This window comes from Neovison vison, chromosome 4, assembly GCF_020171115.1.
Source record: "Neovison vison isolate M4711 chromosome 4, ASM_NN_V1, whole genome shotgun sequence".
NCBI classification, from domain to species: Eukaryota; Metazoa; Chordata; class Mammalia; order Carnivora; family Mustelidae; genus Neogale; species Neogale vison.
In genome coordinates this window covers 37,068,564-37,084,135 of record NC_058094.1, presented here as the reverse complement: position 1 = coordinate 37,084,135, position 15,572 = coordinate 37,068,564, and the positions used below count along the sequence as shown (strand labels likewise).

The 15,572-nt window shown below is 37.9% G+C and overlaps 1 protein-coding gene across 1 annotated transcript; it reads right to left on the bottom strand.

Moving 5' to 3' along the window:
• Window positions 1-1,224: 1,224 nt before the first annotated feature.
• Window positions 1,225-14,558, bottom strand: FBXO43 (F-box protein 43). Its single transcript, XM_044247102.1, has 5 exons — window positions 14,495-14,558; window positions 9,395-10,850; window positions 6,256-6,358; window positions 1,577-1,780; window positions 1,225-1,473 (listed from the first exon to the last, which is right to left on the bottom strand). Exons 2-5 carry the CDS (start codon window positions 10,834-10,836, stop codon window positions 1,225-1,227), a joined length of 1,998 nt encoding a protein of 665 aa, XP_044103037.1. The 5' UTR covers window positions 10,837-10,850; window positions 14,495-14,558.
• Window positions 14,559-15,572: the final 1,014 nt, after the last annotated feature.

Below are 15,572 nucleotides of genomic sequence, written 5' to 3'. Positions count from 1 at the left end.
TAAATAATCCAGTAAACTTTTGTTATTTAAGAAACCAAATCCAGGGGCACCTGGGTGGCTCAGTCATTAAGGGTCTGCCCTTGGCTCATGTCATGATCCCAGGGTCATGGGATCAAGCCTGCATGGCACTCCCTTCTCAGTGAGAAGCCTGCTTCTCCCTCTCCCACTCCGCCTGCTTGCATTCCCTCTCTTGCTGTGTTTCTCTCTGTCAAATAAATAAAATCTCAAAAACAAACAAAAAGAAACCCAACCCAAAACTAACTGTCGAGAAAAAAAAAACCCAACAACAATCTTTTCTAGCTAGTCCAAATTTGTCACAATGCTGATACTGAGCCTAGATTAAACAAATGGAGGGGCACCTGGGTGGCTCAGTTGGTTAACAAACTACCTTTGGCTCAGGTCATGGTCCTGGAGCCCTAACACTGAGTCCTGCACCAGGCTCCCTGCTCAGCAAGGAGTCTGCTTCTCCCTTTGACCCTCTCCCTTCTCATGTTCTCTCTTTCATTCTCTCTCTCTCAAATAAATAAATAAAATCTTAAAAAAAAAAAAAAAAGAAAACAAATGGGATCTGTGATTATAGTTCTGGAATTTCATAAAGTATTTAAATGAAGTACATGACTTATGAGGATTTACTGACTGAGATTCTCATTCTGAATAACAACCTATGTCTAAGAAGTTACTTTTATGTCTTCTTAGTAATCATTAAGTAAATTTTACTTAATCTGCTCACATATGATATTCACTAAATTAAAAGATTGAAATTATGGAGTAAATTCAATAGAACTTCTGAAAACATTTTATTTATATTTCATTTCAGTCAAATACTTATTTTCCAAATCTATAAGGCCATCTGTCTCAAGTTTAAAATTTGTAATATTACTTGGAAAACTATTTTTAAAAAGTGATTGAAGAACATTTCAACACAGAGTGATGAAATGCACAATTTTCAAAGGTTACATGAAACAGTTAAATACATATATATAACATTAAAAACTCTTTATTTAAAAACACTTACTAAAATGGGAAAATGTGACATAGCAAAATAAAATTTTTTCCAAACTCATCACTTTAAAGAATACAGACATAGATTATGATATATACAAAAGAGGAAATAAATCACCATCTGTCATTAATGGGAAATGTTGCATGCTTTCAAAACAGCCATAATTTTAAGTCAGACAAAACGTTGTTTACGGGGAATGCTTCTTTTATTTGAGAGTCTCTTTAAAGGCGTTTTAAATTCCGCTTACTCTGGGCACTTCCTGGAAGAGCATCTTTTCTAGTTCTTGGCTTTGCTGCTCCTCTACTACATTCTTCAGACCCATGATAAGCACACAAACATAACACACAAAAGTCAAAACCACAGGCTGTGCGGCTACACAGTCCCCTTTTCTTATATGGCTGGTACTTAGCAGGGGATTGGCACCTGGGGCAAGGTTTTAAGGCTTCATCAATAAATAGTGTTTTGGCAACCTGCAGTGAGAGCATACACACTAAATCTTCCAATTTCATCCAGAGAATCACTTTATTTCAAACTCTAAATATTTATTTCTAATAACTTATGAGAAATACTCACCTTAACATATTCTTCCTGTTTACTACTTAAGGGGGTAACAGAAGAACTTGCTATAGGTGTCAAAACTTCTCCCCAAGGAGAAAATGTTGAAACTTCTCCTTTTTGCAAACCTGGTATCTTAGCCTGAGCTTGCACGGATCTTAAAGCTGATCGATTTAAAAGATGGAGCCTAGTGGCGGCATCCTCAACATTTACTCTAGCTCCCTGCAGTAAAGGAGAAGAAGGGTCAGTACCGTAATATCAAAAGTTCCAGAACAGTTTTCTGATGCACGTGTATTTAAACACCGAAAGTGATTTCACACTAAATTCCACTAGAATTTTCTCCCTAAATTTCCTTTTTAGATGAAAAATCTGTTATCTAACATTTAAATGTCAAAGAAATATAGAGGAACGATGTTAAAACAATAAATGTTAGCTTTAAGCTTGCATGATTGGTTATTTTTCTGATTAAGGCATGGGTTGGCAAACTTTCCCAGAAAAGGGCCAAATAGTGTATATTTTACATTTTGCAGGCCAGATAGTCACAGGTACCCAACTGCCATCTTAGCAAAAGAAGCTGTAGTGGTATGTAAATGAAAAGGCAAGGCTGTGTTCCAAAGCAACTTACTTTAAAAACAGAAATGATGGACAGGATTGGCCCAAAGACTGGAGTTGGCCAAACCCCTCTTTTAAGTCAAGGTTTGTTTTTTTTGTTTTTTGGATTTTTTTAACTTTTAATTTTTTTTAAGATTTATTTTATTTTTTCAGTGTTCCAAGATTCATTGTTTAAGTCAAAGTTTAAGAAGAGGCAAATCTTTGTAAAGTTTGCTATGGGGTATCATGGAATTCTTTGAAGATTTCTTACCTTAGCCACATGTCAGAAGAATAATGGGCCTGGTTAGACCCTGAAATCTAATTATTTTAGTTAGTTTTTACAATATGTGTAAGTATTGGAATCATTTTTATACTTACATTTTAATAAAAAAATCTTTGGTATTTTAAAAAGAGAAAAAAGGTATCTCTTCTCTAAACTGGATTTCCACATTACTTAAATATTCCGCCTAGAAATATTTTCAATAAGCCCTCTATTTTGTTCAGGTTGATAATGGAAAAATACAAGGTTTTGGTTTCTTTTTTTTTTTTTACAAATTGGCATTCTTGAACATTTCTCAAAATAAAATGTACTGAGAGTGAATTTCCTCATGTGTCTACCTAAAACGGTCCTTCCTCTCCCTTGATAGTTTCCCTTTGCCACAATTAGCTCCTAAAAGGAAGGTGAGAAAAAAATAAGAGAAATTATAGAATGATAAATATAGGAAATAAGATTAGCTGGTTGTGAAAAATTCTGTGATTAACAGTTAAAACAACATAGGCATAAGTGTAATGGATGAATATTGGTTTTCTAAAACTAGAATGAATACAAATGAACTTTTTCAAGGACTCAATACATCTCTTTATAGGACATTTGTATAAATAACTTGCAGCCTAGGACACAAAAACACGACACAACAGCATACCAAAATTTTGATGGATTTCGATGTGTTTGGTAAACACAGTGATTGTGTATGAACCAACAAAATGAATAGAGATACATTGTTGAAACACATTTCAGCTACAGAATATTCATTTATTTAACAAATATTTATAGAACTCCTAAAGGTGCCAAGTGAATAAAACAGTCTAAACCCAGGCCTCCTAGAGTTTAAAACGTGTGCTTCCATCTCTGAGCAAAGGAGGCAAAGCAGGCAACCAAGGCACATATTCGTGAGGGCGAAAATTTTTCAAAGTCACATCATGTTACAGGAAGATATTTAAATGTGAAAGTGGAGTCCCTGTATGGTTGTTCATTTCCATGGTTATAAGAGAACAGTGAGGAATACGGTAAATTAAGAAATTCGATGGAAAAGGCGTATCCCAATTCTAACACTCATTCTTATGGCTGCAAAGCAAATAGATGAAATTGAGATCCTATGACACATAGCTGGTGTTTGCCTTCTAACTTTTACACATAAGGAGATTTCAGAGACATTACACGAGTATGAGGAAAACCTCAAACAACTTTGTCTTGTAATGTTTCTGTTTGGGTCTATGATACACATTAAGATATTTTATGTTGGAAAGCAACCGGTCCATATCAGAATAGGGTGGCAAAGTGCATCAGGAAGGATGTCTCTAGGGAGAGGAAGGAACAGGAAGAATACCTGATTTGTCTGGACTTACACAGAGGAGATTTCCAGTTCTGGTGGATAATAGGAGATGAATCGGGGATCTGTACAGAGAAACACTAAGCAAAACAAAAGAAAGAAACTAGGCAATTATTAACTCTGGAAAAAAAAGTTATATAGAAAAAAGGTGTAATCATAGTGTACTGCATGTTTCAGCTATCAAAACTCATAATGTCAACACAGTCTTAATAATGTCAGCACCTAATTCTGAGTCACTCCCAAATAGTGGTGTGGTTACATTAGTGAGACAGGAGAAAAGGAGAAAGGAGTTCAGAGAGACGGGTCGGTGGGTGGGTAGGTCGTGGTAGAAGTGGTGAGAGGTTGGAGAACAAATTCTTAGAAAAAAAAGCCAAGAAATAGCAGGAAAGGCATGCTATTTAGAAATGTAGAGGCAAATCTGAAAAGGAGCAAATGAAAAATTGAAAGTGATTAACTTGGGGCAAGAATCAAGGGTAGAAAGAGACAGGCAAGAGAATGTGTTTTGTTATAAGCTTTGTAGCCCAGTTTGACTTCTTAAACCATGTACTTGTTTTAATTTGAAAAAAAAAATAAAAAGCAAACCATAATAAGAGAAAAAGGTTCAAGAAAGGAAAAAGTATAGTCCTTTAAGAAATAAAGTTGGAACAAAGAAGTGGTGGCCAGGAGATGAAGACAGAATATTTTATCTAGAATTACCTTAAGTGTTGCCAAACATAACCACATTTCTTTCCTTGTAGGATGTACAATGGACATGGAGCTAACAGTTTAATATTAATAGATGCTTGCTTAAAAATTTTTCCAGGGCTCCTGGGTGGCTCAGTTTGTTAAGCATCTGCCTTTGGCTCACATCATGATCCCAGAATCCTGGGATCCAGCCCCACTCTGACTCCCTGCTCAGCAGGCAGTTGGCTTCTCCCTCTCTCTCTGCCTGCTTCTCCCCATTTATGCCCTCTCTCTCTCTCTCTCTCAAATAAAGAAATAAAATCTTCAAAAAAACTGTCTTTTTAAGGGACTTCTGGGTGGCTCAGTTGGGTAAAATTCTACCTTCAGCTTAGGTCATGATCCCAGGGTCCTAGGATCCAACTCCTGGATCCAGTGATCCATTGGCTCACTGCCCAGTGGGGAGCCTACTTCTCCCTCTCCCTCTGCTGCTCTCTCTCAAATTAATATATAAAATCTTTTAAAAAATTATTTTTTAAAGTAAGTCCTTAGCACATAGAGCAGCACTCTAAAAAGATCAGAAGTTAAGAAGGCAATTTATATCTCCATCTACTTGTGATTTCTCTCTATCAAATAAATAAATAAAATCTTTAAAAAAATCTTGAAAAAAAAAAAAAAGAAGGCAATTTATATTTTCTTGATTATAAGCTCCCAGGGCCAGAAGCTGCAGCAGTTAAGTGGCCAGGAACTGTAGGCTATAAGGCAATATCATAGGTAAAAAAAGGTTAAAACTTTTCTTCAAAGTAAAATGGAAAGTCAACATTTTAGTTAGGTGCAGTCCCTGATATTTCATCGTAATGAGAAACCTACCAATCTGTATCTAGGTATTAATGTTTGTTTAAACCATGTGTCAGCTCAATTATCATATTTTGTCAAATTAGAAATTTACTTACGTCATTAAATGCTTTTTACTAGAACAAGGATAAGAGAGTGAACTCTTGTGGTTTCTCTTAATACTGATGGCCAAGAAAGGTCTGAAAGTTGCATATTCAGCACACACGGTTGCCCTCGTTATGAGATGTCTAGGACACAAAGTAGTGTCGCTTGGAAGAATTAATCAGCTTCTGCAGAACTTTTCCTGTCAATTCAAAGCTGGTTCTCAAATCTTCAAGAAAATACAAGCTTATGATGCTTTACCAGTGCTTGTCTGCCACACTCACTCACTTCCAGGCCTTCCTCGATGCTGCGGAAACGCTCCTCCCCATCTTCACTCAGTAAGCCACTCACTCCATCCTTCAGGTCTCAGCAGAGTTGTGCTTCTTCTGAGAAGCCTTCTCTTGATTCCCAAGTATCAAATGCCCCTTTAAAATGTTCCGGTAGAAAAAACTCTGGGTTGCCCCTAACACACCTGTATTATAATCACCTGCTTATTTGTATCACCCATGGGGCATGAGCTCCAAGAGAGTGGGCACCACTTCAGAAAGGTTCACCATTGTAATCTGAGCAATTGGCACATAGTATCCGCTCAAAAGACTAGATAGAAAATGTTATAAGGACATCTAATTATGAATAGGATCCAGCAGAGCACTGGTATTCAAACCATGCTAACAGCACACACACTTCAACAACAAACCCCAGGATGCTCTTGATGCTGGGCAGTCTACTTCACTTACGGACTGGAAGGAAATGGAGTTTGGGAGAGGGAAAACATTCATGAGTGAATGTTTGCTAAATGAAAAATGGTTAAAAGATAGCAGGAAAACCAAATTAGGTTGTCTGGCAATTTGCGATTATTATTTTTACAAATCCATTTGAGAAAAGTATTGTATACATTACCTCAGAATCTGCTTTCTGTTGTGAGATATAGAATTTCCTCCTCCGATTTGCTTTTTTATCTTGAACAATAATTTCACGCCAATTTCTGCTCACTTTCCAAACACTACAACAAAATCATTGGTCTTTATAGTGCATATAAAAAATTAACATTTTTTGCATATGGAAATTAATAAGAAAAACTTGTTTTAAAGATTTTGGACAGTGGGGCGCCTGGGTGGCTCAGTAGGTTAAAGCCTCTGCCTTCAGCTCAGGTCTCAGGGTCCCACATCGGGTTCTCTGCTCAGCAGGGGGCCTGCTTCCTCCTCTCTCTCTGCCTGCCTCTCTGCCTACTTGTGATCGCTGTCAAATAAATAAATAAAATCTTTAAAAAAAGATTTTGGACAGTAAATTAAGACTTGACCTACATTGTTGTCCCATATTGCTTCACCATACGAAAGAATTCCCATTAAAATATTAAGTACATGCCAGCATTATATCAATACATTATTATCTTACAAATGGTTAAAGGAAAAGCATATTTTATATAAAGCCAATATGAGCCCACTGGGAGACTGATTAAGAGGATTGACATTCAAATGTGCAACTAAAATTAAAACTTTGGAACACGTGTAGAAAATGATTATCATCCATACGGAACAAGGGGTGTTTACTCTTCCTATGAATGCACTTAACAAATTTATCATTTTGTTTAAACAAACATTAGAACTAGCAATAATTCACTGGACATACTAAGTGCCAACCATTACGATGGGTAACCTACAAAGTTCCTGTTTTAGAAACCAAAGTTGATAAGAATGAAGCAGATTAAAAACAAACAAACAAACAAACAGCAAACAAACAGAAAATCTCAATTTATATCCAGTGATTGCCCATCGATAACTTTGGCTATACAATTTATGAAAGAAGAGAATCTCTCAGCTGTTAATCTGGTCTTTTTTATTACTCTAACTTAAATCATTCAAAGGGAATAAGATCAGACAATTACAAAAAGGCCGCTTGCTGTTAAGGAGGTAATACTGTCCTTCCGGTTACTGTGGCCACTTCAACTGCCTTGCCTCTCCCTAAGCCAGTACATGTGTCTTATATCAGATTGATGGGAAGGAAAAGGTAGGAAGTCACCTGTTAATGGGGCAGAAAGGAGCTATGCAATTGGGTATTTGCCACAGTTATTTCAACTGACCATAATCTCTCACGTTACTGAGAATCAACTCTGCTAACATTATACACGCATTCTGCAGTACAAATACTATGCATTTGGAGGGCTGTGGAGAAGAGGTAATTACAAAAATATGACCGAATATCAACTGTTCCCACAAGCGAGCACCCAAAAGTATCACCCAAGTTTTTAACTGGTCTCTATCCATTACTACAGCATATAAAAATAAACTTCCTATATTTCAGCCATCTCCTTGATTTCTTAAACAATTTATCTCATTCAAACATTCTTTAAAAGGCATATACATCCAGGTACACTACATCCCACTTGGATTACACCAAGTACATTCTGGGTCAAGTTTATTTAGAAAGGCCTTAAATCTTAATATGAGTTTGTGAGACAGTATTAGATTGGAAAACAGAGGGCTCAGGGCACCTGGGTGGCTCAGTCAGTTGAGTGTCTGACTCTTGATTTCAGCTCAGGTCATACTCTCAGGGTCTTGGGATCAAGCCTGGCATTGGGCTCCACACCAGCGTGAAGCCTGTTTAAGATTCTCTCTCCTTCTGCCCCCGCCCCTACCTCTCCCTCTCTTTAAAAAAAAAAAAAAATCAGAGGGCTCAATTATAGACCTAGATATATTCTTATCTCCTTGAATGACTGTTGGCAGGTCACTTAAATTCTCTGGAACACAGTTTCCTCATCTTCAAAATATGTGATTAGACTAGATGTCTCAAAAGACTTCAGCTATGAAATTCTACAATTCTATACAATGGCCTACAAATAATTTGTGGAGGAAAGATGAAGTAGTAGCCATAAAAACAGCAAGGATTCTATGACCCAAACTCTTGACATATCTCTATCAAAAATCAAATTCACAAACGCTCCTGCATACCCTTCCCCAACTGTTGCCTTGCAGAAGTCCTGTTTTCCAGACTTCCCTCCTTCCTAGCCATAACATTCCCAAGGGTCTTGTCTTCGGATAGTCTTGCAACTCCTCCAAATTGCCAGTATGAACACAGTCTCATTTTAGTCTTTGTAACCCTAGTTCCTGTCCTCAGTCCTCCTAAATATGTTTCTCTTTATGTAGCAGCATCCAATATAATAGAATTCCTGTTAACAGAAATTCTTCAGTTTCTAATTCCTTGAAATTCCCAAAAGTAACCACGTTACACAGCCCTGTTAGTAATGAAAATGCACTAATCCACATTCCCTCGGTTTCTGGAACAACTAAGCCCTAAAATGAAAGCTAACCATCATTTTGGATTCTAGAATTTAGAATAAATAATTAAATGGTATCTTTTGTATGTTATCATTTCTTAGTCACTATAATACTTTGCATTATTTCTGGCCAAGTGTCATAACTTTAATACAATTTGCAATCTGAAAACAAGATATGAACTATTAAATCATTAAATAACTTTTGTGGAATATAGCTTACCATCTTGAAAATTTAAAGTTCAACATTTAGAAACACTCTTCCCAAATGACAGTGACATGAACTTTATCCAGAAGACTACATTGATGGTTCTAAAAGAGGATTTCATTTTTTTTAGAGATTTACTTATTTATTTTAAAGAGAGAGAAAAAGAGGTTGGAGTGGAGGGGCAGGGAGAGAAAATCCCCCAGAAGACTCCCCACTGAGATCAAAGCCCAAGACAGAGCTCCACCCCACAACCTGACTTCAGCCAAAACCAGGAGTCGGACCCCTACCCAACTGAGCCACCCAGGCACCCCTAAAACAAGAATTTAAACAGAACTAACCCTATTAGGAAGCTCTATTAGGAGGCTCAGTAAACTACCCTTAGGAAGCTCACAAAACACTTTGATAAAGTGTAAGACAACCAAAGACAGAAATAATAAAACAAAACAAATAAAAAACAGGACAACTACTCAACTCATAGAAAAGCTTTCCAACTTGAAGTTAAAAAAAAAAAAAGTGACAAGAAAGAAGTTTTACTTCAGAAAAAAATTTTTATTTCTTACCTGCATAGGTTTTCTGCAGTCAAGGAACCTAAAACCATAGCAAGAATATGTTTTAAATTTCTATATTTTAATTCTGTTAAGATGTCCAGCTTTTCTATACCCATTTTCTTGCCAATCAGTCCTGCGAGGACACACCGTAGTATGGCTATTTGCCCCCCGTCCTTCTCTTCTAACGATTCATGAGCACCAGTTTGCTGGAATCTTTTTCTTTTGTTTCTCATGAAGAGCTCGTGCACTAACTGCAAGGCTGGGGTCTTTGATAAATTCTTAAAGCTTAAAATCTCATTGTAACTGCTCAGCTGACTCTCCGAGGTGTCTGAAGCAGCTGCTGGTGTTGCTTCCAAGTCAGAGTCCCTCTCTGTCTCAGATTGTGAGCTTTGTTCCTGAAGCGTGGACAATCTTCTCAGCCTTCGAAGATGTCTTGACTTTTTTATGGTGTCCTCCACTTTGACCGTTCGCTTTTGTTTCCAAAGTTCTCGAAAAGAACCCTCCTGGTCAGAGAGGGAATCTTCTGATTTATCCAAACAAAGTGAGTTAAAACCACTATCTTCAGGTGTTGAAATATTGCCCCTCACTTCAGCTGTAGGAGAGAGCCTTTGACTGGCATTAAATTTAATGTTTGCTACAAGACTACTTACTGGAGTCACACATAAGTTCTCGTTTGTTCCATAAGATGTTCCACTAGCAGAGGAGCCCAGAAGTTTGGGGTATATATTCTCATCATTAACAAATAGACTGCTATCACTAAGGTCATGTGTGATAGAGTCTTTAAAACTATTACCCTGAATTGGAGATATACATTCAACTTCAAATAGGCTACAGTCATCTTTGGAATCATCAACTGTGGAAGTCTTCTGTTGAGAAAAATTAAGTCTCAATTTTTGACTGCTGGAAGTTGCTTCTTCTGTTTTCAAAGAACTAGTAACTAAAGGACTAAAACTGGTTTTTCTTGGAAAACTTGAAGCACTGCCTGGAATATTTTTTTCTAAGTGGAGAACCTGGCTTATACTACTTTCTAGGGAACTATTTTGTGATTCAAAGTCCCCCTTTAGGAGAGAGAAAGATATGTCCAACCTTCTACGCAGTAAACGTTTTTTTCCACTGACTTTAGGGGTTTCACAAAGTTCTGGAGTTTTATCATTCTCCTTCCTAGAAAAGAAAAATCTCTTTTTTTGAGTTGGAGATTCTAAAGTATGAGTTAAGCCCAGATTTGAAGTTTCAGGATGTTCATGGATTAATGTTGGGCCTTTTTCTTTCTCTCCAAAAAATTCTTTATCTGCATTCTCAAAGTTGCAAGGTTGTAACAGCTCATTGTAGCCACTATCTTGAAATGAAGATGTGGAGCAAAAGTCTCTGAAGCTGGAGTGTTTGAAATTGACAGCAGGATGGTCCACCTCATTTCCCGCTCCAGGACAAGCTTGACTTGAATGTCTCTCTGACATCTTCAAATCTGTTTCTACAAAGGGAAAACAAATTTTATTCTTTCTTTGAAATGAGTAGTCTAGCAGCTTATACCAAAATATATTACTTGTTAGGAATATGAATAACAATATAAAATGTTATGACAATAAGAAAAGTTACTTTAAAAAATAAATCTAGGGGGTGCCTGGGTGGCTCAGTTGTTAGGTGTCTGCCTTCAGCTCAGGTCATGATCCCAGTGTCCTGGGATGGAGCCCCACATGGGGGTCCCTGCTCAGCGGGGAGTTTGCTTCTCCCTCTGCCTGCTCCCCCTGACGGTGTGCTCTTTCTCTGTCAAGTAAATATATAATATCTTTTAAAAAATAAATCTACTCTACTATATACTCATTTGTATATTACTTACCCAACTTTTAGCATCATAAAAACCAAAATATGGGAGTTATACATATTCACAGACAATTCAATTAAACATAGTCTAAGTGCTATGCACAAATATTTTCTTAAACTACACTTGAGGGAAAAATCTGGCTGCATCATTTTTAGATTTTATTACCTTATGATTTTAACAGTACATAATAATAGTTTCAATATTCTAGTTTATTCATACTGGCCTATATCTAGTCAGTTGATATTTCCCTTCAAAGTTCTGGTATTTAAGTAAAGCTGTTTAAAAAGCTTTTATGCCAGGGGTGTTGGGGGTCTCAGTGGGTTGGGCCTCTGCCTTCGTCTTGGGTCCTGGTCTCAGGGTCCTGGGACGGAGCCCTGCATCGGGCTCTCTGCTGGGCGGGGAGCCTGCTTCCCCCTCTCTCTCTGCCTGCCTCTGTCCCTGCTTGTGATCTCTATAAATAAACACTGGGTGTGGTGAAAAAATAATGAATACTGTTTTTCTGAAAAGAAATAAATTGGAAAAAAAAATCTTAAAAAAAAACTTTATGCCAATTTTTGAACATGTTTTTGGAAATGTGTCAAATGAGTGCTGTCACTAGATTTGACTGCAACTTGACCAAGCAATGCCAGGATAATGTTATTCATACTTGTAACATAGGCCTCTCACAGATATCCAATCCCCATGACCATTCTCAGAGTCTGAGCTCCCAGATGCATTACTTTGCAAAGACTCCTTGGCTGATTGATAAATTACTAATACATTCTTCTTGAGCTAACCAGAATGAACCAGCGCCTCAGAGATACAGGGCCATCACAAACCTAGCATATTATTCTTGTCTCATTTTCTAAATTTTGAGACATCAGGTCCAGTTGCAGGCTTGAATTCACAGGTAACAGACAACTCTTTGTGGGGAAACTCACCCTTAATAATATTCTTGAAATTATAAGTACAGAATTCAAGTAAATTACTTCGTAATTACTTAATGAGTTAATTATATGTGTAAGGAATAACACTAGGAAATCCTCCTCAACCTTCTCTTTTTTTTAAATTTACTTTTTCTCTTTGATTTTTTTTCTCCTCAGCGTTTTGCTCTTTTCAGCAGTCAACTCCTGTATTTTATTTTTTAATTTTTTTATTAATTATTTTTATTAACATATAATGTATTATTTGCCCCAGGGGTACAGGTCTGTTCCTCAACCTTTTCTTAACGGTATTATCACGTTCCTTCTTTTTCAAAACTCAAATCTTAAAGGGTGTGAAGGGAAGAAAATTATCATAGTTTCTGATATTTCTCCAGATTATTCAAAGAACACTAAGAAAACTGTCATTCTTTCAAAGTTTTCTCCAGACCAAATGCATGATTTTTCTCTATTGAAAGATCCTGGGAAAGTATATTTTAGTTGTCTATAATGGGGAAAGTAATATACTTATGCCTAGGTTAATTAAGTGCCTAAGTGAATGAGTTTATATTTATGAATGAGTAATATATTTATGCATAATAATTAAGTGCTTAAGTGAATGAGTTCTTAAAAACAACAACAACAACAAATGCTATTTCAACCACAAAACAAGATTTTTTATGGTAAAAATGATCATGGGATGATTACTACTGGACAAAATATCTAAGTATTTTTCAACCTTTTAAACTTATATTCAATTATGCTAAATCTCATACATGTTATTTTCTGATCTAGATCACCAGAGATCATAAGAATGACTGCTGTCTTCTGTACATGCTTACCAGCCAAGATAATCAAACTTTGCTTTCTAACTTGTATTATGCTTCAAGACAGACAATTTTGTTTTCCAAATATTAAGTTAATGACATATAATGAGCTTTCACATTGCACCTCCACCCATGAATATTTCCTCTTCTTTGAGAATCAGTCTACAAAGCAAGTTAAAATTAGGTCAAGAAATTCTTCTTAAATTTTAGAGCAATTGTAACTATTCTACCTTACCACTAGGTGTCTCACCATGCTAGAATTTGGGAAACAAATTGTTAGAATGGGAAGGCAGATAATCCTCTCCCCCTACCACCCATAAGCCACTTGATACAAACATACACATGTAAAGAAAAAAAATAATTTTTTTCTGTTCATCTATCCATCTGAAATTACCTCCAATGTGCTTTCTCTTCTGTCATCAAGACCATCTTTTTATTATCCCAAGACGTTGGTCAAACAAAACTTGGTTCTTCAAAACTTAATTTTTAAACCATTTAAAAAGACTCATGCAAAATTTTGAAATGACCATTGACTTACTTAATTTTACTGATTCAACAGCTCACTAATTAATCAAATGAGCCTCCTTGGTACTCATATTTTAAACACCAGGCTCCTGAGTGTTGAGAACACATCTCTATTTGTTCTCAAAAAAGAAAAAATTGGCAAGAATATGGAGAAACAGGAACCTTCATGCACTGCTGCTGGGAATGCAAATCGGTGCAGTCACTGTGGAAAACTGTATGGAGTTTCCTTAAAAATTAAAAATAGAACTATCATATGATCCAGCAATTCCACTTCTGGCTATTTATCTAAAGAAAATGAAAACACTAATTTGAAAAGATATATATACCTCTGTTCATTGCAACATTATTTACAAGAGCCAAGATATGGGAGAGACCTAAGTATCCATTGATAGATGAACTGATAAAAATTTGGTACATATATGCATTGAAATATTACTCGGCCATAAAGAAAGAATGAAATCTTGCCCTTTGTGACATGAATGGACTCCTAAAGTCTTACGTTAAATGAAATAAGTCAGACAAAAACAAATACCATATGATTTCACTTACTGTGGAATCTGAGAAACAAAACAGACAAACAAACAAAAAAGAAAAAGACTCATAGATACAGAGAACAAATCCAAAGTTGCCAGAAGGGATGGGAGTAAAGGGTGGTCAAAATAAGTGAAGGGAATTAGAAGTACAAACTTCCAGGTATAAAATAAATAAGTCTTGGGAATGTATACACCATAAGGAATACAATGAATAATATTGTAGTAACTTAGATAATAACTAGATAATCATACTAGATTACTTATATATATTATATAATAATGATATATATCATATTAGATCTATAACTAGGTAACTACTAGACCTATCAAGGCGATCATTTCATAATGTATAAAAATATAGAATTGCTATGCTGTACACCTGAAACTAATGTAATATTCCATGTCAACTATAATTCAATCTAAGACCACTTGTTAAATTAGAGAATGTAATACTTACTATTTAACTATATTAAAACCAAATTTTCATTTGTTAAAGTGGAAAATCTTACCATTAGTAAGTCTTGAGTTCTTAGATGTCAGTTAGGTGAGTTTCCAAACAAGAAAATCTTTCACTTTGCCTTTAAAACTCATGCCAAAGTATTACCAATTCAAAACTCTAGTTTGGACAATTGGAACGTGCAGCAGCGTGATGACCGCTCAGATTTGAAAGGTACGTAAAGTACATACCGCACGGATTATTCCTAACACATGAAAAGGCCTAAATCATTCTGAGTTTCTTTCAGCTTTCCAGATAATGATAATTTCAATATCCCTGTTCTCTCCAGCTAGTCTGGGAACTGAGGAACCTTCCCAAATTCGGGTTTTCCGAAAATGCAGTGTAAGCCGCAGCGCTGTCATTTACTCCCCCAAGGTGCTATAAGCGGGTGGGGGGTTAACGGTCTCACCAGGGCGTCCTTTGGCCCCGTTCGTCCCTCCTGGACCTTCCCGAAGGCCCAGCTGGTGGGTAAACGGGAGGGGGGGGGTCGCCTCGGCTCCTTCTCCAGGACCCAGAACGCTACCGAAAGGCGGAGAGTGGGTGGGCGTCCCCTGGAGCTGAGCGGGCCGGTAAGAGATCGGCTTCCGGGCACCTCTCTAGCCCCAGCACCTGGAAAGCAAAGTGGGGCCGAGCCGGGACCGCCCAGAAGCCCGCACACACTTGGGCCCCCCACTCCCGCCCACCTGGAGACCGAGACGCACCCGCACCGACCGGGCGGCGGGGCCAGGAGGGAGGGGAGACAGGCAGCCGCCGCTGGGAGCGCCGGGCAGGAGCCGCCGCCTCGCCCCCAGGGATGCCCGGCTATGGCAACCCCCACGCCACGTTCGCGTGGGGCCGCCGCCTTTCCCTCCTTCTGTTTGAACTGCCCGCCTTGAGTAACCGCTACGCGCCGCCCCGCCCCGCGCCGCCCCTTCCTCCGCCTCCGCTGCGCCCCCGCCGGCCGCCGGGCGACCGGCAGGCCGAGGCCGGGTCCCCGCTTCCCCGGAGGAGGTCTCGTCCTCCCTTTTCCCACCCTTCCACCCCCACCCAAAGCTCAGCCGGGCTTTCTAACTTCATGGGCTCCGCCTCTCCCCATTCTCACCTCGGGGACC

Coding starts and splice junctions, on each gene's coding strand:
- FBXO43 (XM_044247102.1), bottom strand. CDS start 10,836: ATGTCAGAGAGACATTCAAGTCAAGCTTGTCCTGGAGCGGGAAATGAG. Junction 6,359..9,394: donor ACTGCAGAAAACCTATGCAG/GTAAGAAATAAA, acceptor ATTTTGTTGTAG/TGTTTGGAAAGTGAGCAGAA. Junction 1,474..1,576: donor AACAGGAAGAATATGTTAAG/GTGAGTATTTCT, acceptor CTCTCACTGCAG/GTTGCCAAAACACTATTTAT.